Genomic DNA, 27,497 nt, shown 5'->3' with positions numbered 1-27,497 from the left:
GCCTGCTTGCCTTCACTCAAACACCGCATACGTTCTCGCTCCACCTCGCGTGCATGCGCGCACACTACACACTGCAGAAGAGTTAATTTAGCTCTGAGAATATCTAGTGAATGTACAGTGGACGTTTGTGCAGAAATAAATGCTGCAGCTCCTCCAGACCAACAGAGGTTTTCCGTGTCTTGTGAAGTGACGGGGCTCCGCAGCGAGAAATTATCATCTCCAACCAAAACTCCGGTGTCTCCCCTGTTTCCTCCGGCTGCGGTCGGGAGGCTAAAGCAGGAAAAGCCAACACTAGGATCAGCAGTGATTCATGGAGAGACCTCCGCCTGGTCAGCTAACATTACTGCCAAGCAGGTGAAATATAGAGTGATATTATGGGTTTAGCTGACGTGTGTCGCCTCACTGTTTTGAGCGATGCTCGTTCATGTCTATGTAGAATGAGCACAAGCCCGAGCCCAACGCTGACTTTCATTGACTTAACGGCCACAGGTGTCGCTGTTAACAAGCAATTCTGATTCTTACAAACAGTCCCTTTAAGACGTGCCAATATTATTTTGGTTTTAGGAGCATTCTTTGGACATGTATACAGAAAAAAAAAAAAAGAATGATTCATTTGCAATTAATCGCAATTAAATATTTTAATTGATTGACAGATCTAATTATGACATGTTTTTGTGTTCAGCTGTGATGTATCTCCTGGATCGGGACACACAACAGTCATCCTCTGCAGACCTGTAATCTTCATGTATTCCGATTATATTGAGAAAGTGGATGAATTGTTGATCCCTCCCTTTGGTGGCTTCTGCTCCCCATCAGCAGCAGCAGCAGCAGCCGGTGCTGTCGCATCCTCTCCCTGGCAACGGGAGGAGGAGGCTGCGCGAGATGAGGGAGGGTACCACGGTCCCACGTGTCCTCCTCTCACCGCAGACCCAGAGCATCTCTCTTCGCTTTCCCATCCCATCCATACCGCAGATTCGCATAATACACGTACAGCCTCATCCATCCATACACTCATTTCCTCACTATTTCCTGACTGATGATCAATATATAGGCCTGTATTGATCCTCTGAGGCCTATAGGTTATGATTCATTTCTCATCATTCTGAGAGCGCGACAGAGAGAGAGAGAGAGAGAGAGAGGCATAGAGAGAGGAGGAGAGATGAGAGGACGCGCATCATCATCAGATGTTTAGCAGATTCACTCTTCGCCATCATTTCTGCTGTGCGGTTTTTGCTCCTCTTCGTGACATCTTGCAGGCTCTCGATGTTGTAATCCGGGGGAATATGTGAAGATCATGCTGGCGGTGTGGTGCTTCATGGTCTTTGCTGCAGTGGGCGAGAGTCTTGCGGTCTCAGGTAAGAAAGAGAGAGAGGAGAGGAGAGGAGAGGAGAGAGAGAAAGAGAGAGAGAGAGAGAGAGAGGGGCACCCTTTTCGTTTTCTTTGCATCCACATTTTTCCCCCTTGCACCAGCACTTTTCTGTGATTTTATTGTAAAGGGAGCTCGGTGCCAAGCAGCTCGCTGGCCTGAAAGCAGCAGCACTCTCCGATGCGGTGGATTTGCTGCATCAACACATTTCCATGGCAGCCCCATCGCCTATATAATCCAACCATGTCCAGCTGGGTTTAAGCCAATACATATCGGAAAAGCACTACCTTGTCAATCACCATGACAACATGTTTTACAGCCTGATTGATGATTGCTGAGATTGGAAACTCCATAGGCCTTGTGTGTATGTGTCAATATGGGCGTCAGGCTACTATAGAGCCTATAAACTATGACAAATTGCATTCATTATTTGTTTCATCATTGTGTCCACTACATTTCTTAGATTAGAGCAGTGACAGATCAGAATCGTGTTTATTAACAGGTGTAAGAGGTATACACTAGGAATTTGCTTTGGTTTTGTTGGTGCAAGTAAACAGTATAATAACAAAAGAATAGATAAAAACGTTAGAATAAAATAAGAATAACATTTTTTAATTTCTACCAATATACAACATACAAAATAATCTATAATATAATCTATAAACAAATATTGCCAGATAAAATGTTATTAACTGGTCAGTGTGATGAATTAGGTCAACAAACCATTAGCCTACAGAAAAAATATATATCACTTTCAAATCAACTTCTACTATTTGTTTTGCTTATTACACCACTACCAGGTCCCAATTTAGACAGGCGTGTCTCTACCTTGCCAAGCTCGCTACACACTCATGAGACCACACAGTGTGGTAACAAGTGTCTCTGTTGTACTACCTGCAGGTGTGGACAGGAGCCCGGTGCAGGATGGAGACATCTGGGACTGGTTTACCCCGGCAGGGAAGCCGGACAGCGGGGACACTGCCACCAAGGTCACCTATCCAAAGCGGCTGGTGCAGCAGATCGAGTCGGAGGAGGAAATGGCTCATGACTACTTGGATACCAGGGTGAAGAACAGCACCGGGGACACCTCGGTAAGTTGTAGCTCTGTTCTCTGCGATTATCAGCCCAGCAGTGGTCTTAATTTGGGGGCCAGGTACACCCAGGGGTCCTTGACAAAGTTTTCAGGAATCTCCCAGCAACATGAGGAATAGATTCATTTCACTGTAATGTGATTAAAAAAAAAGTATCCCAGTTGGACAATGTATGAGAATGGCTTTTTAAATCAGAGGATTCGTTATTTCCTCACATATTGGAGGTAGAATATTTTTCGTCATATGAAAAGTGGGCCTGCAGCTTGATGTGCGGAAAAATAAGTTCAGGAAAGTAGAAATCTAGTGCTCCGCATGCATCTTTACTCGGGCTGTCAATCGATTAAAGTAATCATGATAAATCTCATGATTGTCCATAGTTAATCGTAATTAATTCCAAATATTCACACTTTTTTTTATCTGTTCAAAATGTACCTTAAAGGGAGATTTGTATTTAATAGTCTTATCAACATGGGAGTGGGCAAATATGCTTGCTTTATGCAAATGTATGTATATATTTATTATTGGAAATTAATTAACAACACAAAACAATGACAAATATTGTCCAGAAACCCTCACAGGTACTGCATTTAGCATACAAAATATGCTCAAATCATAAGATGGCAAACTGCAGCCCAACAGGCAACAACAGCTGTCAGTGTGTCAGTGTGCTGACTTGATTATGACTTGTCCCCAAACTGCATGTGATTATCATAAAGTGGGCATGTCTGTAAAGGGGAGACTCGTGGGTACCCACAGAACCCATTTTCATTCACATATCTTGAGGTCAGAGGTCAAGGGCCCCCTTTAAAAATGGCTATGCCAGTTTTTTCCTCGCCAAAATTTAGCGGACGTTTGGAGCGTTATTTAGCCTCCTTCGGGACAAGCTAAGATGACATGGTTGCTATGATACCAGTATCTTCACTGTAGCTTAAAACTGAGCCCGCTACAACCTAAAAAACGCAAGTTGCATTAATGTGTTAAAGAAATTAGTGACGTTAAAACAAATTTGTGTTGACGCGTTATTATCACATTAACTTTGACAGCCCTAATCCTTACTAAAGAAGATTCTCTATTGTTGGCAGTAGCAAGTCTGTGTGGACATATGGGTGTGACAGTACCAAGACAGACTGTTGTGCTGCTGATGGGAACCTCATTTTTCCAGCGTCTGTAACAGTGCAGCCCTCAGCTCTCTGCAGCGAAGGGTGGTGTCTTGCAGCAGTGTCTCTGCTCCTCGTGATTTTGACCCAGTTAGTCACTGAAAATACCTTTTTATGTCCACAGTGAAGTAATGTCGGCTGAGATGAACCCAAGACAGACAAGTGGTTGTTTTCCAGCTATTTATTCCGGCCTAAACTTCAAGCAAGTTCTGAAACTAAAACCTTCTCACGTGCTTTGTGCATACATTGTAGTAAATGCACAGTTTATCAAAGAGCTGTTTGAATGTTTCCGTGCGTGTTTGTAGTGGCCCTCATCTCCACATGACCAAGTGCAGCCCATCCTGAAATATTCAGTCATTATGTCCGATCATCCGGCTGCTGTGCTGAGCCCCTGACTTCTTCATTATTCAGTGGTGTGTTGAAGTATGTCCCCATTAATTATGAAGCAGGCCTGTGTGAGGAATGCTGCATGGTCCAAGAGGCTTGAGCACTCCCCATCCCATCCCTGCCCCCTCTCTGTTTCTCTCTCCCTGTGTCATGGTGATATGATGTACTTCATATAACTGCTATGAGAGAGTACATTAGGCTCCTTACACACACACAGAGTCACATGTTTGAAGACTATGTAGTTAAGATGAATGTTGTTGGCTCTGGAGGAGAAGCTGTCTTAACCAAGTATATAATATATGATTAAAAAAACAACAACAGCTAACATAATCTATATTCAGAAGATACAAATGATGAAGCTGTTCAAGTAGACAAGGTTTCAGAAGTCCCCGTTTTAGCTGCTGCACTAGACCTGCTGTGTTTTGTTTATTGAAATATTTAAGATGCTTGGAATGAGGGACGTGATAAATTTAGAAGCAGCAGGGGATGAGATTAACTTTTTCTTTCTTATCTGTCACATCACGCTGAGTTGAAAATAGATGAGGCGGCATTTCTGCCTCTCAAGTTTTTTGTTTTTTTATCTGTTGCGATGATTTGTTGTGTTCACTTGACACTGAAAGACAAATGATAAGATTCATGTTTTTTTATGGGGTTTTTTTTGCATAAAAAATTGGATTACAATGTTTTTAAGATTTCAGGCTGAGGTTGATATGCTGTACCAGGATATTTATATCATTATATCATGTGAGAAACATTGATTTTAAAGGGGCTCTATACAATATCCAGAGCATTAATATAGCATCAAACAACTATTTGCTATGTAAAGATATAGAGGAGTAATGTCTACCTGAGCAATGAAGTTGCTCTCCCTCTGTGTGTGTTGCAATCAGAGCTCCTCTGTGCTTGGTTGACATCGCAGGGCCGGCCCTACGTGCTTTTAGTGCATGTTGTGCATGTGAGCGTGCCCCACTGGCTAGCTCACGGCCGTTGTTTTCACTGTTAGCACTGGTAGCGCTGTTGGCACCATTAGCTGTGAGCCGCCGGCTCAGCCATCGCCGTGTTGAAAGCCGTGCAGAGGCAATAGAAATTGCTCCCAATTTATCATCTTTAAAGATAAATCCATGAAGAAAATCACTCACTGTGGGACCAATTCCCACATAAATGTAGCAGTTTGTTGTCAAACATAAAGAAGTCAGCCACATCTTTTAGCATTACTATGATTAGGTAAAAATGTATATTGATTTCATAATGAATAATGAGTTATTTACATTTTAATATCCATCATGGCTCAAAAAGGCCTTTAGGAAGATGGATGGATGATGTGATACGATCAAAAGCTCCAGAGCAGCTCCTAAAAGGACCTGGTGGTGAATTTTCAATCTCACCTTTTGAACCAATGTGGACGAGAAGTCCTTAAAAGTGCTCAGAAAAATACAATTTTGGATAGCTAGAATTTCATTTCAAACTCAACTGAGAAGATAGTGTGGTACAATCAAAAGCTTCAGTGAAGCAACTAAATGGACCTTGTTGGGAAAATGGTTTTTCAACCACCTTAAAGGGATAGTTCGGGTGTTTTGAAGTGGGGGTTGTATGAGGTACTTATCGATAGTTAGTGTATTACCTACAGTAGATGACGGAAGGCACGTCCCCAGTTTGGAGAAGCAGACAGGAGTTACTGTGCGGAAGCAAAGCAATGTACTGCTGTGGACGGGGGCAGCAACAAAATGTATGTTAGCCACCTAAAAGAAAGGCTCACCTAGTAACTCCTTTCTGCTTCTCCAAACTGGGGGCGTGCCGACCGTCATCTACTGTAGATAATACACTGACAATGGATAAGTACCTCATACAACTCCACGTCAAAACACCCAAACTATCGCTTTAAGAACAGTCACACAGTCACATAATGATCAGAACACAAATGCAACCAATGGAACAACATTACTGTACCGAGACAGAAGCCCTGATAGACACCATGCTTCAGCCTCTCCAAGACAGTAGTAAGAAATCTGTTGTCCGTACTCACTGGAAGGAATAATTCCTGGATAGTGATGCATTTTATTGTAAAAGCCCAGTGATTCACTGCAGCCTGGTTCCTCCAGACTGAGATCAAAGCCACTGAGATCCACGCTGGCACAGTCAGAACGGCTGAAGAGACACACTGTTTAGTCTGCAGTAAATCTCTCTCTCTCTCTGCTGGCCCTGCTGTCTCCTCACCTCCTCAGCTCTCTGGCAGCTGTCCATTATGGGGCATTGGCACAGCATGGCTGAATATAGACCACACCGGTAAAGTTTTCTCCACCTTCTGCCTCCCCCCTCTCCATCCATCTATATCACGAAACTCCAGCTGAGCTCGTAAACAACAACCATAGCTCTCTGCTGTCATGTCTGCCTGAATGCTGGCAGCCAGTGTCGATCAATGTCGACTTTATCAATCATAATATTTCAGCTGCCGAGTTGCTTTTAGAGCGTACGTACTATTGATTCTGTTGAATTATTCATGGGACCTTTTTCCACAATCGTTCCGTGGCTTTTGACAGAGCGACACTCTTAACCACAAACGTTTTGTTACACTTTGATTTATCAACTATGAAATCTGTCTCTGTCACTGAGGGTTGTGTTTTTTTTTCAGCCCGTCCACTTGGCCCAGAGCTGTTTTCAAGTGGAAGCCTTTGGACATACCTTCACTCTGGACCTGGAGCTAAACCAGTTAGTATTACCGTCCAAATAAATCATCAGATCTGTTTTTGTTCACACTTCAGTACAGTATCAGTGGGTGCTTTTAATTCGCTGCAGCTGTTCTCATTAGCATTTCCCAGCACTTAAGCAAATGCACTTAGCGCCTCTATTATGTTACATGACAAGATGGGGAATACCAATGTAGCAGACACACAGACACACACTGCTGCATGTTTATGGGCTTCCACTGATTTTATTAACGCCGCATGTTAATACGTTCACTTATTCTTTGTGAAATACATTTGAGGTGGAAAATAACCCTGATGAAACCATTTTTGATTACATGGTGAAAGAGATAATGCTGTTCATAGTCTGTCTCTCCTCTCTTTGCAGTCACCTCCTGTCTTCAGAATATGTGGAACGGCACTTTAACCAGGATGGCAGAGCCTCACAGTCGGTGGTAAGATTGTTTGCGTGGGGTGGGGATGTGTGCTGACAGGATTTTTAGTGAGTGAACTTGTCTTTTGGCACAAAGAAGGCAGCATACTAATGAGATGACCAGAGCGGCGGTGCAGCATTCAGTTCTTTGGCTGCAGAAACTGAGACTTTGTCACTGGTGCTGCTGCCAGTGGATATCAGAATTAGTTTAAAGTTTTGTTTGTCGGATGCAATACCTTACTAGGGCTCATTATACAACACAATTCCTATGTCTCAGATATATTATAAATAGAGATGTTCTGATACCATTTTTTCCTTCCCAATACTGATTCTGATACCTGAACTTGCGGTATCGTTCGATACCGAGTACAGAACCGATACCAGCGTGATCAAAAAAATAAAATATGGTTATTGTTATTATTTAACAGCTGTTTACTACTGACCATGTATGGATGATTACCATATTTGTTGTATGGCCTGGCTCAGGTTAAACCCTTTGTAAAAACATGAACACATTTTCCACTGTGAAATATTGCCAAATGGCCGACATGTTCCTCGCTCTGACTACCGTTACACTCTCCACTAGCACCACACTGTTGTTGTTTGCTATTGTCACGTGACAAACTACCTGCAATCAGTTCTTCTTCGCTGCTCTAAAACAGTAGTTGTCAGTGGCAGCCATGATACATCTAGGGCGACAGCACAGTGAAGGCTTCTGTTTTGGAGCGGCGAAGAAGAATTGATTTGTGGTTAAACAAAGCCCTCAGGAAGAGCGCCGGGCTTTGAGGCAAATTCTCGTAGTGACGAAAAGGTGGTGCTACAACTTCCGTGTCCGTTACAGGATGCCATTGAGCCTAAAAATACTTTTTCCCATAGACTTACATTGGGAAAGAGTTTTTTTTTTCAATTTGTTTTTTTAGATAATCAAGCAGGAGTGCCTGCTCTATGGGCCCAATGGATGCAGAAGATTGCCGGATGATCCGGGTACTTTATCACTCGGCAGTCGAGCCATTTTGGCTTCATGTGCCACTGAGCAACTCTCATAGGAATGAACGGGAGCCCGCCTACAACGCTGTATCCAGTTCTCTTTATACATCCGTGATTTAAACAAGTCAATTTTAATAAATAAATGATGGTATCAGTATCGGAACAATTCTATTTTTAAGGTCATCTCAGGCTGATCTGTTTGGTTAATGTCTCATTTTAGAAACAAAATGCATTTTTTTGTTTGTTTTTATCTTTTAAAGCTGATCTATTTATGTGATTGCGATGCTTTATTGAAGTTTTCACAGTTTGATCTCATCCTCCCCTTTTATCTATTTATAGAAGGTGCATTGTGTGCTCTCTGCTTCAAAAGTAGGCTGCCGTGTAACTGTTAAGATTATGCATGTTACTGTGCTCTACATACGTGGGTTTTTCCTGTCAGCGGCGTGCACGCGTGCCTCTCCGCTGTGGCCTTTCTTAGGCAGTGAAGAAGAAGAAAGGCAGCGGACGCCTGTGGTGTAAAACCACGAGCTCAGAGAAAGAATTAAGAGATAACAGGAAAATGGATGAAAGCCTTGACATCTAATGTGATGTGCGCTTGTCAGGACAGACCAGAGGAATGTCACTGCGTTCTGCCAGCCAGGAGGGATGGTTTTTTTCTGTATAAATGTGCCATTCACTAACCCCCCTCCAGCAGTCACCCACCCACCCACCCAGCCAGCACTCCATGTCCCCACCTACAATCGCTCCAAACTCTCCCTCAGTCCTCCTGACCAATCACAAGCCTGTTTCCATAGCAACCAGTTAGCTCAGCAGTGTCATTAACTTCTTGGCAGCGAAGAGAATGAAAGAAGAGCGAGAGGGAGGAAGGAAGAGCAGAGCCGGCGAGAAAGGAGGAGGAGGAGGGAAAATGAGGAGTAAAATGCCAGTTAATACAAAGGCAAGACGAGCTTTGGAACGGGGAGGAGTAATTTTGGGAGTGTATGTGTGTCCATCAGTTTGTTCCCAGAGTGGCGGGAGGGAGAGGAGGCTCACGGGGTCGGGGATGGAGACCCGTAGTCAGGCCAGATTGTCGCTCAGCTGGAAGGAGGCCTCGCGTTATGCCTCTGATGGTGCTGCTGGACATGGCAGGTGTGATGCATTCAGGGGCAGCGCGTCACCAGGCCGATCTCTGTCATCACAATGCTTTTGTTTCCATTCAAAGCACTAGGGCGTTGTTTGCCTGAGCTGTTGTGGCAAGGCTGAGACACCCTGCTGAACTCAATTTGGTCTAGGTGAAACGGTGTTTCTCACTTTTCTCACCTTTCCTGGTGGTTCATCATCGCCGCCGTGACCTTGTGAAGCAGTGCGCCCACTTTTGAGGGAGTGTTAGCTGGAGACAAAAAGCTAGGGCTTTATTGTCAAGGTTGTTATGAAGACAGGAAAGAGCACAGCACAATTCATTTTTTACTCTCATATTGTGTTTTTCAATCCATGTTAAATTCTCAGATCTAACTGTGTGTGCAACCTACAGTAACTGTTGATTTATTGAAGATTATCCTTGTTACCTCCACCTCTATTGTCAGAAAAGCAGAATATAATGCAATAGAGCACAGGACACAAGTAGGTCACAAACTGTGCCATAAAAGCTATAGTGGGGAAAGAGTGAGAGGGGAGTCACATATGCAGAGGTTGTGAGAGGTTTTTCCTCAGAGCTGACCTATAACAATACCCAATGAAGGATAAAAGAGAGCCTTTAAAGTGTGTCAGTAGAGGTTGTGGTGCGTTGTGTCCACAGGGAGGGGAGCACTGCTACTACCAGGGAAGGTTAAGAGGTTTGCCAGAGTCCTGGGCAGCTCTCTCCACCTGCCACGGCCTGTGGTGAGCGCCATAGTAAACCTTTATTTATAAAATCACATTTGTTCTGTCTCTTTGTGCTCTGCATCTCACGGTCTTTCTCTTGTTGTTGGTCCTTAGCGGCATGTTCTCTGACGGCTTCTTCTCTTACGGGATTGAGCCCTTGCACAATGGGAGCAATCAGGTAAATAGTCAGAGGATAGTAGTTGTTGTGCTAATCAGGGCTGCAACTAACGATTATTTTCATTGTCCATTAATGTGTTGATTTCTCGATTAATCAATTAGTTGTTTGGTCTATAAAATGTCAGCCCTCAGCTAATATATATTGGCTGAAAAATGTGTTTCCCAAAGCCCAAGATGATGTCCTTAAATGTCTTGTTTTGTCCACAACTCAAAGATATTCAGTTTACTGTCATTGAGGAGTAAAGAAACCGGAAAATATTCACATTTAAGAAGCTGGAATCAGAGAACTTTGACTTTCTTTTCTTAAAAAAATTCTCAAACCGATTAATAGAATATCAAAATAGATGCTGATTAATTTAATAGTTGACAACTAATCGATTAATTGCTGGAGCTCTAGACATAATTATGTCTATTATTTGTTGTCTTTATGTGTCCTTATGTGTCTAATGTCATCTGGGTGTATTCTGTTATAGGATGATGGCGCTCACCTAATCCGCAGGATGCCTGATATCAGACTTCCCCCCCACTGCCCAGGTACAGAAGTGCATTTAAAACATAATCTTTCTTTCTGCTAGTCTGAAAGAAGTCATCTCAAAATTGACCAGTGCATGAAAAACAATGTTTTTGCCTGGCATGTCTCGCTATAAGTCTTTTCTTATTTTCTTATCTGTATGACATTTTAATATACAGTAACTGCCTTGCCTTCAGTTCAATAAATTAGACCAAACATCCTATAAATAAATATATAAATATAAATAAATGTTACATGTTCGATGGGTACTGTTTATGTTACTGTCCAATAAACCTCCAACACCGGCTATTGTGGTCTCTCCTATGATCAAAAAAATCTCTTCACACCTTTAAGAGAGGATCGTTCTGCCAAAACAAGTGTGATAATTGAATGGGATGTCATTTTTAGTTAATTCAGAGGGGGTGATAATTATATTCACAGCTTTCTGAATTGGGAACTGTAATATTTTGACTGAAATTGAGATTTGAACTGCACCTTACAGCACAAAAACAAAGTAATATTGCTCTAAGTGCCTGCAGCTCTGCTTCTCTGTGTGTCCAGACTGTACAGAGGAAGGTGAGTGGGATAGCAGAGGAGGTGATGCTGATGACGACAGACCGGACCAAATGAGGGAGCAGCAGGTGTCTGAGGGGCTGAGGCGATCCAAGAGATATGTTCGCAAGCCCTCTGTCCAGACTGAGACCAAATATATTGAGTTGATGGTGGTCAACGACAACGAAATGGTGAGTTAAAGTACTTTTTGCTGCTAATTATGTGGACGTCTGATCCGCTCTGGTGCTCTTTGTCGTACAGAGAAATGAGAGTTGTACGGGTCATAGGTGCAGTACAGCAGTGTCTTTAACTACCAGCATGGTGTGCGTGGCTAACCATCTACCAGCCTAGCTTGGGGATGCGTGTATTAATCTGGTTGTTGTCACGTTTGCTTATCTGACAAATGTTGGCACATGAAAAGAGAGGCTACATTTGAGCTGCTAGAGATTGTTCTTTGGCATCCACTAACATCAGAGTATGTTGCGTTGAAAGTAGACTATACTGTTCTCAGAGGTATAAATGTACAGATGTTGATGTGTTAATGGAAACGGTCTTAGGGCGGTTTCACAAGCCAACATTTAGTCCATTTTAATCAAACTCTGGTGCAGTTCAACCCCTGGTGTGGTTCATTTGGGCAGTTGTGAATGCAGTAACTGTACTCTGGTGCGGACCAAAATAACCGGTCTGAGACCACTTGCAAGAGGTGATCTCGGACCATATTCATGTGAACCAAAATGCAGGCTGTCTATTGAGATGGACGCAGATAAAACGACAGATTAACATTAGTGGAAGAGGACTGACCTTTTGCTTGACATCTGGGCGGAAGAGAACATACAGAATATGCTAAATAAAATCCACAAAAATAGTGACGTTTATGAAGTAATTCGAGATAAACTGGAGAAGATTCAAACTCCTAGTCGATCAGTGCCGAGTCAAAGTGAAAAACTGTCAAAAACTTTGACAGCAATATTTCAAAGTCTGCTATTCCCTGCATACTGCAGAAGTGGCAGCTCTCGAAATGAAAAAGATAAATTCCCTCCTTTGTACACGCCCCTCAGCAAATTATTTTTTTTATTTGGTGAGCTTTAATTTGTGCACTGTGAAACCAGCCCGTTCTCACTCCCAGGGCGTCAAATACCGACACTTTGTCACGGCCGTCGACGTGAGATACCGCCGCTTAAGGCACCCTTTAGTGTCGGTATGAGATGCACCAGGCTTTCCATTAACTACAATAGAACAGGTGGAAGGGGAGGTGGATGGGTCCAACAAACACAAGGCTGTCATCCAGGAGACCGCTGTTTGTGTCCCATGTGCACAACGTTCAGAGTCATTTTCACTGTACAAACATAGTAGTTTTAAGCCCAGCCATGTTGTTTTTGCCTAGCTATAGTGGTTTTATTACCTGAACCTAAGCATGCGTTTTTGTTTACTTCACATCATTAAGCACGTGTTTACTGTGACCGAAAAGAGTGACGCCGAGGGGTCTGACAAAGCGTCAGTATGTGACGAGTTGGGATGAGAACGCGTTGGTGAAACCAAAACAGACTAAATAGAAAACAAACCAAAAGTATCAGTTTCACTCTGATTCAGACTAATCAAACGGACTATGGCTTGTGAAAGCACCCTTAATGGAGTAAATACAAAATATAAAGCAAACATTAGATCCCATTTGCCAGCATTGTGGGCTCAGAGACACATTCCTATAAATGTATGCCTTATGTCAGGATCCTTAGAAGTATAGAAGTACAAAAGTGTGTGTGTTAGTGTGTGAGAGAGTGAATGTGATCCATCTCTTACACCATCTGTGCATCTCGGTTTTTCCACAGTTTGTACAGCTGCGTAAATCTAGCAGCCAAACCAAGAACTTTGCCAAAGCAGTGGTCAACATGGCAGACGCGGTAAGAGCTTTGTTTGAAGGATTATAATCCTCCTACTCCTAAACTCCGCACACACACACACACACACACACACACAGCCACCTGTCAAGAAGTGTGTGTATATTATCCCAGATAACACACACACACACACAGTGTTCACAGCACAGGTGTCATGCCAACAAAGAGGTTAACTGATGGGCGTTTTCGGTCCCCAGATCTACAAGGAGCAGTTGAACACGAGGATCGTGCTGGTTGCCATGGAGACCTGGAACTCTAAAAATATGATTCCAGTAGTTGAAGATCCATTGATAACGCTGCAGAACTTCATGAAATACAGGAAGGACAACATCAAAGATCAGAGTGACGTCGTCAATCTTTTCTCGTAAGAGGAATCTAATATCCTGAGAATTGAGGCTTATTTGATGTTATTATTTGATGTTTGGGTGCTTGTTGAGGTTTTATTCTAAATTATGGTGTCTTTCCTTTGCACCTCAGAGGGCGAACATTTCAAAGTAGCCGCAGTGGGACGGCCTACACAGGAGGAGTGTGCTCTCTAACAAGGGGAGGAGGCATCAACGAGGTGAGGGAAATCTAAAAAGGTTATATTTTCAGTTGCACCAACAGGGATTCTTTTAAACTATAGATTATGGTTTAGCTAAATTTAAATCAAAGTGATTAAACCAGATTAAAATGTCATCTCATCTTTGTTGCACAATTTAAATGAAACCATTGATAAATACAAATAAGTTTAACCCTTGTGCATCCCATTAAAAAAGCTCTGATCTGCTCTGATGTCCTTAGACGACAAAAGTTTCTGCGTCAAAAAACTGCCATGAAATTATATAATGATATTATTTTCCACTTTCACTGAGTTAAATTTTTTAACCAACCTCAGTGCTGATCATAACTACCAAATATTCATTAATTTTCAGAACTTTAACCCTTTAAATGCCAGTTTATTTACATAATGCCACTGTTGTTATGGAAAAAAAACTCGTTAAATCATTAAATGCTACGGGGTGTGGGGGGTGTTTATGTCAGTGATTATTAAAAACAGCCTGTGCGGTGGCTTCCCCTAACCTCTCGAACATCTTACTTTTTAATATTAAAACAGCTCGGACCACAGAATCCTGGCGTTTGATTAAGTTTATCTTCTGTTGTGCTGCAACTCTTTTACTTCCGTTATGTGCACATTATGTTTATTGTTTTTACTCTGTTTTTATTGTTGCTTGCTTTGTATTAATTTTAATTATGTACATGTTCAGCACTTTGCGGTTGTTTTTAAACATGCTATATGAATAAAGTTTGACTTGACAGTCTTTGTGCTAAGCTAAGCTAACTGGCTGCTGGCTGTAGCCTTATATTTATCATAAGAGAGTGGTATTGATCTTCTCATCTAACTCTTTGCAAGAAAGGTAACACACTTATTTCCCTAAAATGTCAAACTATTTATTACTTTAATCCTGGTTTTAAGTACATCCTGGTTGGTGCAACCCAAGTCACCTTTAGGATTTTATATCAGTGTTGTCCCCATCACCTCACAATAAAACTCCCCTGTGTGGATTCTATGTGTGTTTGTTGCAGTATGGGAATGTAGGAGCGATGGCCATCACTTTGTGCCAGAGTCTTGGCCAAAACATCGGCATGAGGTGGAACAACATACGCAACGCTGCAGGTAAAAGACAACAGGAAAGCCTGATAATGCAGAGGGGAGGATAGAGAGATCTATAAACCAGAGGTTGAACTGAATAAATTATCAAAGAGAGCGAGATCAGTGTGGGAAGGATCGAGGCAGGTGGGGACGGGTGTTAGACAGAGCGTTGGGTGTTGGTATCCCTGTCCAGTTCTCTTCTGTAATTAGACTTCTCCATTAGGTGATTAGTCACCTGCGTCCTAGAAGGAGGGGGTGGTGGTTAGAGCATTGCTGCCATTGAACAATGGGCTCAGTGATTAATGTTGAAGAGCCATCAGGTCTATTATTCAATGCCAGGACAGGAGCTCAGTGCACACACTGTAGGCTCTCCACACCTCTGTCACTAGGTATCAGGTCTATGGAAAGTCTATTCCTCTTTGTCGAACATAAGTCTTTTTCTCGAGACTTGCTGCAGCATGGGAAGACTCACAGCTTGGATTGTAATGCTGATCACCACGCATTATTCATTTAAGTTTCCCCCTCTCATCTATGCTCTTCTTCTTCCTCCTGGTCTTCCTCACAGGAGACTGCAGGTGCCCAGATAACTGGCTGGGCTGCATCATGGAAGACACGGGGTAAAGATCCACATCATAGCACACTGAAGTGAACAACAACATAAAAAACACAACACACCTGTAAAAATGAATCTCTTCTCTGTTTGTTGACACGATTAAACAGCAGGACTGTTTTCTTGTCGCTCTCCCTCTAAGCTGCGATTTGTTCCGTTCATTTCACTCAATTAGGCAATTTAACACCTGTAACAGAGGGATGCTTTGACTTTTACTGAGCCAAGCCTGTGAAAATCACAGCTTGTATTTGATGCGTTCAGAGAATTTGTTGAAACATCAGACATCTGCGTGCCAACCACCTTGAAAGAATTGCAAATTGAATATAAAGTATTTACTATACAGTATGCATGATCTGGATTTTGGTGCGCCTTACCAGATGGAACAATACAGTTTTAAATTATTCATTTGAGTAATATCCTACTACAGATGGTAACATTTCTGTCAGATTGCAAAGTGATGGCACAGACACCCACAGTAGATTTTGGCATTCCTTACTGGCAGAAAAGCGTTGTGCTGTTTTTATTTAAGTTTTTTTGTTATGTCCTGGTCTCGATCTTTGTGTGTGTGTGTGTGTGAACACAGATTCTATCTGCCCAGAAAGTTTTCTCGCTGCAGTGTTGATGAGTACATCCAGTTCTTGCTCCAGGGGGGCGGGAGCTGCCTCTTCAACAAGCCAAACAAGGTGAGGGCCATGTGGGGATTCACGATGTGGTGTGAGAGGAGCATCTTATTTATAGACTAATTAATTATTCTTGTAGTCTAATTTCCACCGGAAAACACGTACTTACAAGGGCATTGAATATTTTTTGTTTTCTTCTTTTTAAGGGATAGTTTGAAGTGAGGTTGTATGAGGTACTTATCCATAGTCAGTGTATTTCCTACAGTAGATGACAGTTCAATTTGGAGATGCAGACAGGAGTTACCACACGGAACCAAAGTAATGGACTGCTGTGGACGGGGCCGGCAGCAAAACGTATTTTACCCACCTAAAAGAAAGGCTTGCCTAAAAAAAATTATATTAGTTTAAATGTACGCTATATTTAGAATATTTTCGCCGGTTTACCTTGCCGTGAGACGGCTATACAGTCTATGTTTACGACGCCAAAGCAACCAAACTCCATTGAAAAAAAGTGTAATTTTTACCCCGCAGAACATAGAGGTTGCTGGTCTACCGCTGCTGTGATCGGTTAGTTTGTTTGTGTTATGGTGTGACTTTGGTGTTTTAAAGAGTTAGTTTGGATTCACCAAAGTCACACAATAACACAAACTAACTAACTGATCAAGGCAGCGGTAGACCAGCAACCTCTATGTTCTGCGGGGTAAAAATTACACTTTTTTTCAATGTAGTCTGGTGGATTTGGCAAGAGCATAGATGGATACAACTGCCATCAGTTCCCCGTCGGAAACGTCTGTCTGACAGCAAGGTAAAGCGGTGAAAATATTCTAAATATAGCGTACACTTGTTAACTGATATTGATTTTTTTAGGAGGCTATAATATGTTTTGCTGCCGGCCCCATCCACAGCTGTATATTGCTTTGCTCCCGTGCGGTAACTCCTGTCTGCTTCTCCAAGCTGGGGGCGTGTCGACAGACATCTACTGTAGGTAATACACTGACTATGGACAAGTACATCATACAACTCCTATTCAAAACACCCAACTATCCCTTTAAGTAATGCATATTAGTGTTTCTGTGTTCCAGCCAACATTCTCCTATATTACTAACACGTTTCATCTCTCGTCCATCTGTGTCCCACTTACATATATATGTCTGTCTCTGTCTCCCTCAGCTGTTGGACCCTCCAGAGTGTGGGAACGGCTTTGTGGAGCCAGGGGAAGAGTGTGATTGTGGATCCCAGGTGGTGAGTACCCATTTGGACATCATGCATGAAAACCAGCTCTTAAAGCTATTTTCTGGAGCAGAGCTGAAGGTTTGTGTTCATGTCTGTGTCTGCAGGAGTGCGTCCGTAGTGGAGGAGCCTGCTGTAAAAAGTGCACACTTACCCACGATGCCATGTGCAGTAACGGACTCTGCTGCAGCAGCTGCAAGGTGAGTCTACCTATATTACAAGGATTCAAAAAAGTGAACTTAATATAATTAGTAAATACAGCATGTCGATTGTCTTTATATGAGAAGAAGAGGCTGGTGGGCGGTGCTTGGTATTTCCTCAACTGATCTCAACATAGCTGCCAAGTCACAAACATTCTCATTTTACAGCTAAACAGTACACTACGAGATGTTTCTGAAAACATTTGAGGTGAGAAATAGGCATTACAGTAACAGAATATTGATTCATATTTGATCAGCGTTGCCTAGTTTGACCATTTAGTCAGAGTTCATGATTGATTGACAGCTGCTCAGAGACCGCAGACTCTAGCTCGGCTCTGATTGGTTGTTTTCCTCCGGTCTGTGAAATCTTGCAGATGCCGTTAGGAGCACCAGAGGACACAGAGGCACATGATTTCTTTTCAGATTACCTGTCTCATGCACTACTGTCAGGATATAGTGACCGTTTTATAAAAATAACTTTTTAATCATATTATCACACCCTCAAATGGTGAAGGAGACACTGTATATCGCGCAGATAAATAAATAGACTAGGCGCATATTTTTAGCAGAGCAGAGCGGAGAGAAGCTTCTGGGACGCTTCTGAAAAGCGCTCCGGCGGCCTCTGGTGGAATCTAGGGGTAATATTTGTGTCAAACTATCATCATAAATAGACGGTTTTCCTGCGGTTCATACCAGGCTGGAGATCAAACCCACCACTGGTTATATGCGCAGCGTCCCACTTGATGTTGCCTGAATTCAGAATCACAACACTGGTGTCTAAAACCCCGTATTAACAGGAAAGAGGCAGAGGAGAAAGAGGCAGAGGAGAAAATGGCGGAATCAGCTTTGGTAATTGCGGGCGAGGCATCAAGGCCACTGTGGCTGTACGGTATATAATTTTTTGAGGGGCACGGCAGCCATGGCCCTCATGGGCTCCGTGAAATTCCTGCCCTGCATGCCAAACAGTTTCCAATGACGGGTTCTCAGATGGTTCTGTGTAACAAACCATCTGGCGAGTCAGGTTACATCAGGACGGCAGGAATAGGAAATCAGTTCTAGAAATATGTTGTGGCTTGAGTTCAACGTTTACAACCTTCAACTAAGTGGCAACTCACCAATTCATGTTGTGCGCCCCACTATATAAGTATACAGTACTATTCCCCAAATATAGATCACAAGAAATATTTAAGGGAAGTTAAACTGAATGCAATTAAAATGTGTAAAAGAAAAGTTTCTGCTGAGTGCTACTTATGTCTACAGCCTGTATGATTACTTACTGTATATGACTTATCCAGCATTTACTTGATCCCTTTTATGTTGTGACCTAGTATGAGCGGAGAGGCGTGGTATGTCGAGAGGCTGTGAACGACTGTGACATCCCAGAGACCTGCACCGGAGACTCCAGCCAGGTACAGTTAACTGTGATGTAAAAAAAAAAAAACTGCAAGATGAACCGCAGTATCCAGAACATGAAGTACTTTTCTTGTTTTGCAGTGTCCTCATAATGTGCACAGGCTGGATGGCTACATGTGTGATACTAGTCAGGTAAGGGCACGTTTGTGGCATGTTTTCTAGTCTGCAGCTCACGCTTACGTATACTTGATAACTGTTTTTTTATATACTTTATTTTGTCAATGTATATCGTTGATACATTTCCTGTCCTTTACATTATTTAAACATCTTGTAATAATTTTTTTTATCATTTTTTAGCTTTCATCTACAGATAATAGGTGCAAACGTAAACAAATAAACAAAAAATAAATAGAATAACCAAGAGACATTTTTTTTTTAAAAAGAACAAAAGGGAAAATGGTTCATTTTAATGCATCTACTGGTGCTTTAACTTTCTATTACAGTTTCATGTATATTACTTAAAAGATCTTCACAAAACGTGATCCATTTAATATTTCTTATAATATGCCATAATATACTTAATTTAAAGAAGGCCCATCTTTTTTCCAACAACTTTTCTTTCTTATTGGTTTTATAAATTACCTTTTCCATTCTATATATGTCTTCTACTGTTTCCAGCCACTTGTTTACCTTTGGAGGTTCCAATTTTTTTCAACTTCTTGTTATTTGTTTGAGTGCATCTCAGAATACAAAAATATATAATTCCTCCAATTTTAAGCTTTTGTGTCGTGTTCCCAGGAGTATATTGTGTTTTTCAGGTACCATGCGTATACTTTATTATTGTTGTCTCATTTCTTCAGGGTCGCTGTTACGGTGGACGGTGCAGGACGCGTGATGGACAGTGTAGGGGACTCTGGGGTTACAGTAAGTATAGAGCAGCATGCAGCTTGCACCTGGACATGTTGTATATATGGCTTTGTAGTCTCATTCGACTTGCAGCAGTCCAATTAGCGTCTTTGTTTGCCCTCCCAGATTCAGCAGACAGGTTTTGTTATGAGAAGCTGAACGCTGAGGGGACGGAGAAAGGCAACTGTGGTCCGGGTCCTGAAGGCCAGGGCTGGCTGCAGTGCAACAAGCCGTGAGTCGCACCATCCTGATTCCCCTGGCTGATATTCTCATGGAAGAACAAGAGTGTGTTCAATGATTTGCATTTTAAGAAATCATATACACAGAACATACGACAAAACAGAATAAAATAAAATAATAATCAACGAAAAACAGGAGAAAATAAATAAATAAAAGAACTGATTACATAAATAGATAGTTGACAGGTAGCTGATAAATTCATTTCAGAGGATAAAGAAAAAAAGAAACAACCAGGTAGCATATGTACACACATTATCGTCTTAGTTGACAAATCTAGCTGGGGGATCATTAGAAATCTTGTCTGTTGTATACCTCACCCATTTTCCCATCTTTCTTCAAAGATATGAACTTGATTTCTAATTGTCATGGTTATTTTTTCCATTTCATATATTCCATTTACAAGATCCATCGATTTAAGTTAATTAAATTATCATTATAGAGTTATAATTAAGAGTGTGTTCACACTATTCAGCTTTTCTTTCTTACAAAAAGTGGTGCTTCAACTACATTTTTTTGCAAATATTGCTCAGGTTTGAGTCTTTACTGAATTTAATAGAAACCAACCAATATTATATTTTTCTATTATTAAGTGCTGTATGTCTGTGTAGCCAACATAGCTTACGCTTCTGTCATTTCAGTGTCAATTTTTATAAAGAAAATATTAAAAACACCTATAGGGGCCGTACTGTTGCTTTCTGAGCGCTGAAGCCATGTTGGTGTGAACAGCCTTTGTTATAACTGGAGCACCAAAAATGGTCCAAATTGTGTGTAAGAGCCATTTATTCATATGTTTACCTTTATGTTTATTTCATGTGATACCTTTTTTGTACACTGGGTGGCAGTCATCTATAATAGGACTGCATTTATACAGGAAGGGATGGTACTGCAGTGAGGTGTTTTGCATGCTGGGAGGCATACAGTTTTTGACAGTGGTCATGGCATCTGCTGGTAGCATAGCAGTGACTTAGCTTGGATTAAACTACCTAAAACTGTCTTTGATTGTGTTACCTGAATGCAAGCAGCTAACGGCAAAGGTAAACGTCTGAACATTGTTGGTTTGTGTGTTACCCAGCCGATGCCAACGCCAACATAGCAGCAACATAATGACTATTAGAAGCCCCCACAATGTGTTCTTGACTTAAAAGTTCAACTTTTGAAAACAGAAAGAGGTGGAATATTGTGAACACAGCCCAATGTTGATGCACATTGTTCTCTGCCATTCCCTTTTTCCTGTTTAGGGATGTCTTATGCGGCTTCCTGTTCTGTGCCAACGTGACGATGAAGCCAAAGTTTGGAGACCTGCAGGGTGAGGTGACCAGCTTCACCCTCTACCACCAGAACAAGTACCTGGACTGCAGGTAAGTGGGTCACGTCCATCTGGCATCTGGCATCAGCTACAACAAACATAGCATGAAAATGGGAATATTGTGTCCCTAAATATCAAATTGTCCTACTCTCCCACATCTCTGACATGTTTGGATGCTTCACCCAGAGGCGGCCATGCTCTGCTGGAGGATGGATCAGACCTGGGTTATGTGGAGGAAGGCACTCCCTGTGGTCCCAACATGATGTGTCTGGAGCGACGCTGCCTCCCTGTGGCGGCGTTCAACCTCAGCAGCTGTTCGGGATCCAACTATGGACGCATCTGTTCTGACCACGGGGTAAAAAAGCTCACAACTTCACATTTTTCAGACATAGAAGTTACATGCACGCACACAGTGGTCACAGCTGTGTAATCTAGTGCAATACTTGCCATAATATTTATCTTTATGAAGCTCATAACATTTTTGGTGACATTGAAGGAAAAAATTCAGTTGTTCTTTTATTACTGAGGTCATAGCTTCGTTTTTAAACAGTCTGTTTATTCTCTTTAAACAACATAGTTATAAAGACAAGACATACCTTACATTAAACATTTATTAGTGTTAAACTTGCACAGTTAAACACTTTCTACTAATTAGTACTTCTCAATTTTCAGTGACTTCAAGAAGTTATGCAAAAATAAAAATGCTGCCTATTACATAAATACAATTGGTAGGTTAGCTGCCTTTCTATTTCTCAGAAACTTTAGAAAATAAATTGTAAACAAAATAACACTAAAAATGGTATATTATGTGATTTTTTATTTTTTTACAAATCACACAATAATGCTTGTCACAACTTTGACTTGGTGTGTATTGTCCATCAGTCGCAATATCTAGGTTCTTTTATAGAAAAACAAGTTTTTAAAATCAATTTTTTGGAAGTTATGAATCAATTCAGAATCTTAAAAGATAAGAATCTAGTCATAGTCATTTTAACACTGTTCTCTGCTTGTCTCTTTCTATTAGCAGCTATTGCACTTGCTTTTCATCTCTTTCTCTCTCTGTCTCTTGTAGACCTGCAGTAATGAGGTGAAGTGTATCTGCGACAGGGACTACACAGGGAAGGACTGCAGCGTCTTTGATCCCATCCCTGAGCCGACAGTCCCAACGGGCCCAGAGAAGAAAGGTCCATAGCGCCTCTCAAACTGCTGCCCCTGTCTCTCTTTCTGTCTGCCTCTCATATCCCCCTCATACTCTCTACCCTTCATCACTGTAGCTTCTCTATGTACTGAAGCGGAGCACAATATCTCGTCCTCAAACACAAAGAGTAGTTCACCTGAGTATTGTGAGAAAGATAACATCAATATTTAGACCCCACAGTGTTTTTTCTTCCTGCTGAGTCTTGGTTTCAATGTTGGAAGATTGTGGGTGTGTGTTGAAACACGTTTTAGAGCATATGTGTGTGTACAGTATGTGTGTGTGTGTGTATGTGGTAGTACTGTATGTCTTGCAGGCACGACCATCTTCAAGTGTCTTCCTTACTTTCTTGCAGTCTGCCAATGACACAGAGCAATTGAGCTGCTGCTCTCATAGGGCCAAAAAAGCCACCCTGAGCAAGAGGGTGTCCAGCTGAAAGAGCAGGAGAAGGGGAATGAGAACAAAGTAATAAAACTCTCTCTCCTTTGTTTTTGTTTTTTTGTTACCGTTGTCTCCCTGACCTCCCTCGCTCACCCGCCCGTTCTCCCACCTCCACCCCAACGTGCCCGATCCTCCTCCTTCCCTTCATCTCTCTTTCTCTGTCTGCAGGTATCTTACCATCTGCCTCTCTCTCTCTCTCTCTCTCTCTCTCTCTCTAGTTGTTGTTGTTGATGTACAGTGTTGATGCTGTCCTCTGACGTGTTTTTTAGTGGTGTTGTTTTGTTTCTGCCCCTCCCCCTCCTCCTCCTCTTCCTCCTCCGCACCCTTCCTCCCTCCTCCTTCCTCTGCGCAGGTCCCAGTGGCACCAATATCATAATAGGGTCCATCGCAGGTGCTATTCTCCTGGCAGCTATAGTCCTAGGGGGAACAGGATGGGGATTTAAGTAAGAGTTCTGGCATGCCTTTGTGTACCTGTCTGCTTCTACCTAAAGGAACCCCCCGCTCCGCCCACTCTCACCCCTCTCAAATACTAGATGCCCGTTTGCAACTCATCGCCCAGCCAGGGGAGGGGACATGGGGAGTCTGAGCTCAACCGTGCAAATGCTTGAACTGCTTTTTGGCGTCAAAATCTATACGAAACATCACATTTCAGTCCCTTTTAGGGTAATGACAGGGCAGGACCGAGATGTTGATCTGCCAGGAACCGCTGCAGCACTCTCAAGTCCACTAGATTTATTATTAGCCTTTTATGAAAATGGTTACAGTGGATTACTATAAACACCCTTTTTAAATATGTTTTACCTTTGGTGCTCTTTTAGCCTGCAGTATCCAGTTCTCCTACAGGCAGCCCCGTCCCAAATGCCCTCGCTGAGAGGGATGCACGATATGGATTTTTTCAACCGATACCGATAACATAACCGATAATTTAACATTTTTGTATTTTAAAAAGAAGTTCATAACCTGTAGTTTATGCACACCGGAGGGTAAGAAAGACTAAGATGTAGTGAGCAAAGATGGATGATTTAATATTTCATTGCTTTGAATCTGACTGACATCACTATTGTTAACACAAGAAAAACAAATAACAGTTCTGACTCTTAAATGTTCCTTTATTCTTTCTGGTAAAGTACGTCTAAAAACTTGTAGTGCAAAATCTTCTTCTTCTCCTGAAGGAAATTTAGGTAAAATTAATTTAATTTAATTTAATTAGTCAATTTAATCTAATTTAATTTATCCGCTATAATTTAAATGATCGGAATAATACATAATAATTAAAATTTTCTATTATCAACCGATAATTTGTTGGGCCCGATATACAGTATATCGTGCATCCCTACTCGCTGATGTGCTTCTTCTGCACTGTTCCACCTGTGCATGCTAGCTATTGTTCACTCCTTATACTCTGACCTAAAAGGACTGCCCTTCCTTTACTCACAGTTAGATTCATAAGATAATTGTGGCTGTTGAAAATTGTTAATTGAAAAGCAACATTTGAATAACTTATAGCATGTAATCAGTCCTTTTAGGGGCAGAGGTAAGTGTCTGTGCATGTGTGCATGAGCTGTAAGAAGTTTTCTCTCCTAGTCAGACCTCTGGCTCAGAGGGTGGGTGTAATAGTTTCTGGTGTAGTGCCTTGTCAGACTCTATGGGGCTGAGAGGCCATGACTACTGTAGACCTACTGCATGTGATGTCATCATAATCTGGCAAGAAAGATTTTGGAGAGGACTGGTAGATGAATAATGGATCGAATGACTGACTGAGTCATTGTTTGTTAAAAAATCTAAAAGCCAGTTCAACATGAAAGAAAATGAGTCAAATATTGATTCAGATTTCATGTCCACATTTCACATTACAAGGCAACTTCTATATTTTTCAACCTAGACCCTATTTTCACATGTTTTCGTGTCTAACTGACTAATAGGGACAACAATGTCTGAACCTAGTTCAGTATTGAGGGAGAGCGCCGTAGACGGCAGCCGCTCACTTGCTGTAATTTGGTGCTATCGGTGCAAGCTGGCTCCTGTCATTTACGTCCTCTAAAAGAGCTTGCTTTTGCCATGACAGGCTCTGATTGTTATTATAAGTGTCAGACATTATGGAAAGAGTCACACTCAAGGAGAAGTCTCGTTCTGAAATCTGAAGAAGTGATGTGTTGCTGGAAGACATGGGTGGAATAGTGGAATTCATCCATGGTGGAAACGTGAGTGCCAGCCGGGCAGAGTTTGTTGTGTTGGAGTACAGAAAGTGTAGCTTAGTGTTATCTAAAAGATTTTCAATGTCATGGCTGAATATTTAGATGTGTTCCACAATGTGGATGTAATCTTTGAATTTGTTGGCCGCCCGTATTTATTTGAGCCACGACGAGTCTTCTCCTTGAGACTTGGACATAATAACGAACAGAGCGGATGAAGTGAAAGGTAAGAGAAAACATTTTATTTCTCTGTAGGGTCCTTTCCATAATGTTGTCAGACACTTATAATAACAATCTGACCCTGTCAGTGGCAAAAACAAGCACTTTTAGTGAACGTAACGTTACATTGATGTTGCTCACTTGCCCTCACAGCTTGTTTCGCTGCTGCTGGTTACAGCGTTCCCCCTGAATACAGGACCAATTTAAAAAATGTCCTCATTAGTCACTTAGAAACAAATACGTGGGAAAATAGGGTCCAGGATGAAAAATACCAAAGTTACCCTTTAAAGCCTGTTCATGCTAAGTTTTAATTGTTCTAAATGTTAATTATTGAAATTTTTCTTGTGCAGTTGTACTGTTATTGTTTATTTGTCCTTTAACTTTCATGCAATTCTAATGCAAGATTATCAGCTTCATAAAATGCTTCTAAAAATATAGTTATTTTAATATTAATTTGTTAATATTAGTTTGTCATATTTCCTTTTGTCATTGATATGTTTGTGTTTTTTCTCTCTTTTTCTCTCTAATGTGTGCTCATGGAATGCAGGAACATTCGGAGAGGAAGGTATAACCTTGCAGGACCACTATCATGTGATATTTTGTTGATGAAGCAGCATCACAAAATATCCCATCCCATATTCCCTCAGCATACTTACTCTTTCATCCACCATCTGAAGTGGCTCATCATCCCCCCAGAGCACCATGCTCATCGTGCATCTCACTGCTCCTTTTGCTTCAATGCTTCATCCCATTTCGATTCTTGTTTATGAAAAACTCCCCAACCCTGTACTGTCCCCAATCCCATAATATTCCCTTTAAGCAGAATGGCTTCTTCCATTTCTCAAGCATCTGCATCTTCATCTTCATCGTCTGTATTTGTTTTTCTTTCTGTTAACTATCTCCGTTTTCCACTTCTCTTTCAGATCTGGTGGAGGATAAGATGTCTGTCTGTCTTTCTGTCTCTCTGTCCTGTCTACTGTCCTCCTCCTCGCACTGTGTCGTTTCCACATCAGAGAAGAGGGGAACAAAAAAAAAGTCTTCCACTCCTGTCCCAAAATTTCTCCAAACCTCTTCCGATTATCATTTCCTCCACGCCCCCCCCCCCCCCGACCACCGTCTGCTCCTCCTATTGTCTGTCCTCCGTCCTCCTCTGGGTCCGTGGAACTCCTCTCACCATACCAGCCAAATCATACTCCCGTGGCTGCTTCCAGCAGGCCGCTGAGGACTGTGTCCGGGCCACGCCTAGAGCGTGGGAGACACCAGGGTCTTCCTCCAGTCCCGTGGCTCTGAGAATGTGATTCGGTGTCCGTGTACCTCCTTTACACACATCTTGAACAGTCTGATGAAGAACATATCAACCGTGGACCAATTTAATATGTGACATGTCTTTCCAATTCCTGCCTGCCTGCGTTCAAACTAAACTGGCCACCAACTAAGTCCACAGATAAATGTTGGATTAGCACACAGACTGGACATCTAATAGACTGAATTAATGTAACAGGAGGGGAAATAGTTTCCTTTTTTCTGAAAGGAGAAGGACCTGAGGGATAGTTCCTCCAAGGCTAGGCCTTGAACATCTCAAAGTGGACAATTATCTGTTTTAATCTACAACGTCGGGCAACATGGATATAACTGAAAAGAAACTTTGGACTGTTGTTCGCATGTTTTCCAAAGAGAGTCTGAGGAAGGACTAATGATCATATAAAGTGATGGCTCAAAAAACAGTCAGCCATTAGCCAGAGCCCTGACTGATAACTGAGTTTATGTTCATTGTTACTTGTTCTTTTTATTTTCCTATCTGCCCTCCCCCCCACAAGTTTTCAGGTAAAAAAAGGGAAGCTAGGTGTTAATGGTTTTGGGATCATTTTAAACCACTGAACTTTGAAGCAGCAGAGACCGTAACTTAGTGTTTTCAATCACAGACTGACCAACATACATTCCACAACATGTCTGTGTGTGCGTGCTCACCACTTTCAGGCTCAAAGTTTGTACGCTTAGGAGGTTTAATCCGTATGTCTGTTCACGAGTGAATGTAGGTGATTTTTAAAGAAGAATGTATGTCTGTTTACATCAGTGTTAGGGGCAGTTGTGTACACCTTAACACCCCTCCTATCACAGGTAGATTGGCAGGTTTTTACCTCTTGAACAACATCTCTTTCTACAAACCGTTGTGCGCTGCAGCCATGGCACCATAAAGGCAGCACACAAATAACCATTTTTATGTCATGTAACTACAGAAAACGAGCACTAGCCAACTGTATGCACACCTATTTGTA

The 27,497-nt window shown here is 41.9% G+C and overlaps 1 protein-coding gene across 2 annotated transcripts; it reads left to right on the top strand.

Annotated features, from left to right (window-relative positions):
• The first annotated feature begins 908 nt into the window (after nt 1-908).
• Nucleotides 909-26,245, top strand: LOC119502000 (disintegrin and metalloproteinase domain-containing protein 11-like). Of its 2 annotated transcripts, XM_037792808.1 has the most exons (26): nt 911-1,355; nt 2,267-2,457; nt 6,631-6,707; nt 7,071-7,137; nt 9,877-9,959; nt 10,056-10,119; nt 10,592-10,652; nt 11,191-11,372; nt 13,008-13,079; nt 13,274-13,440; nt 13,554-13,638; nt 14,643-14,733; nt 15,275-15,326; nt 15,903-16,002; nt 17,110-17,181; nt 17,277-17,369; nt 18,698-18,778; nt 18,864-18,914; nt 19,583-19,646; nt 19,755-19,860; nt 21,107-21,226; nt 21,361-21,529; nt 22,247-22,358; nt 23,163-23,253; nt 25,769-25,786; nt 26,145-26,245. In XM_037792808.1, exons 1-26 carry the CDS (start codon nt 1,295-1,297, stop codon nt 26,158-26,160), a joined length of 2,346 nt encoding a protein of 781 aa, XP_037648736.1. In that variant the 5' UTR covers nt 911-1,294; the 3' UTR covers nt 26,161-26,245. The 2 variants fall into 2 exon arrangements, with proteins under 2 accessions (XP_037648737.1, XP_037648736.1); XM_037792809.1 differs by lacking the exons at nt 23,163-23,253; nt 25,769-25,786; nt 26,145-26,245 and adding an exon at nt 22,725-23,001 and having other exon boundaries at nt 909-1,355.
• Nucleotides 26,246-27,497: the final 1,252 nt, after the last annotated feature.

Source organism: Sebastes umbrosus, chromosome 14 (genome assembly GCF_015220745.1).
Source record: "Sebastes umbrosus isolate fSebUmb1 chromosome 14, fSebUmb1.pri, whole genome shotgun sequence".
NCBI classification, from domain to species: domain Eukaryota; kingdom Metazoa; phylum Chordata; class Actinopteri; order Perciformes; family Sebastidae; genus Sebastes; species Sebastes umbrosus.
Note: the sequence above shows the minus strand (reverse complement) of the source record. Positions and strands in the feature narration are given on the sequence as shown.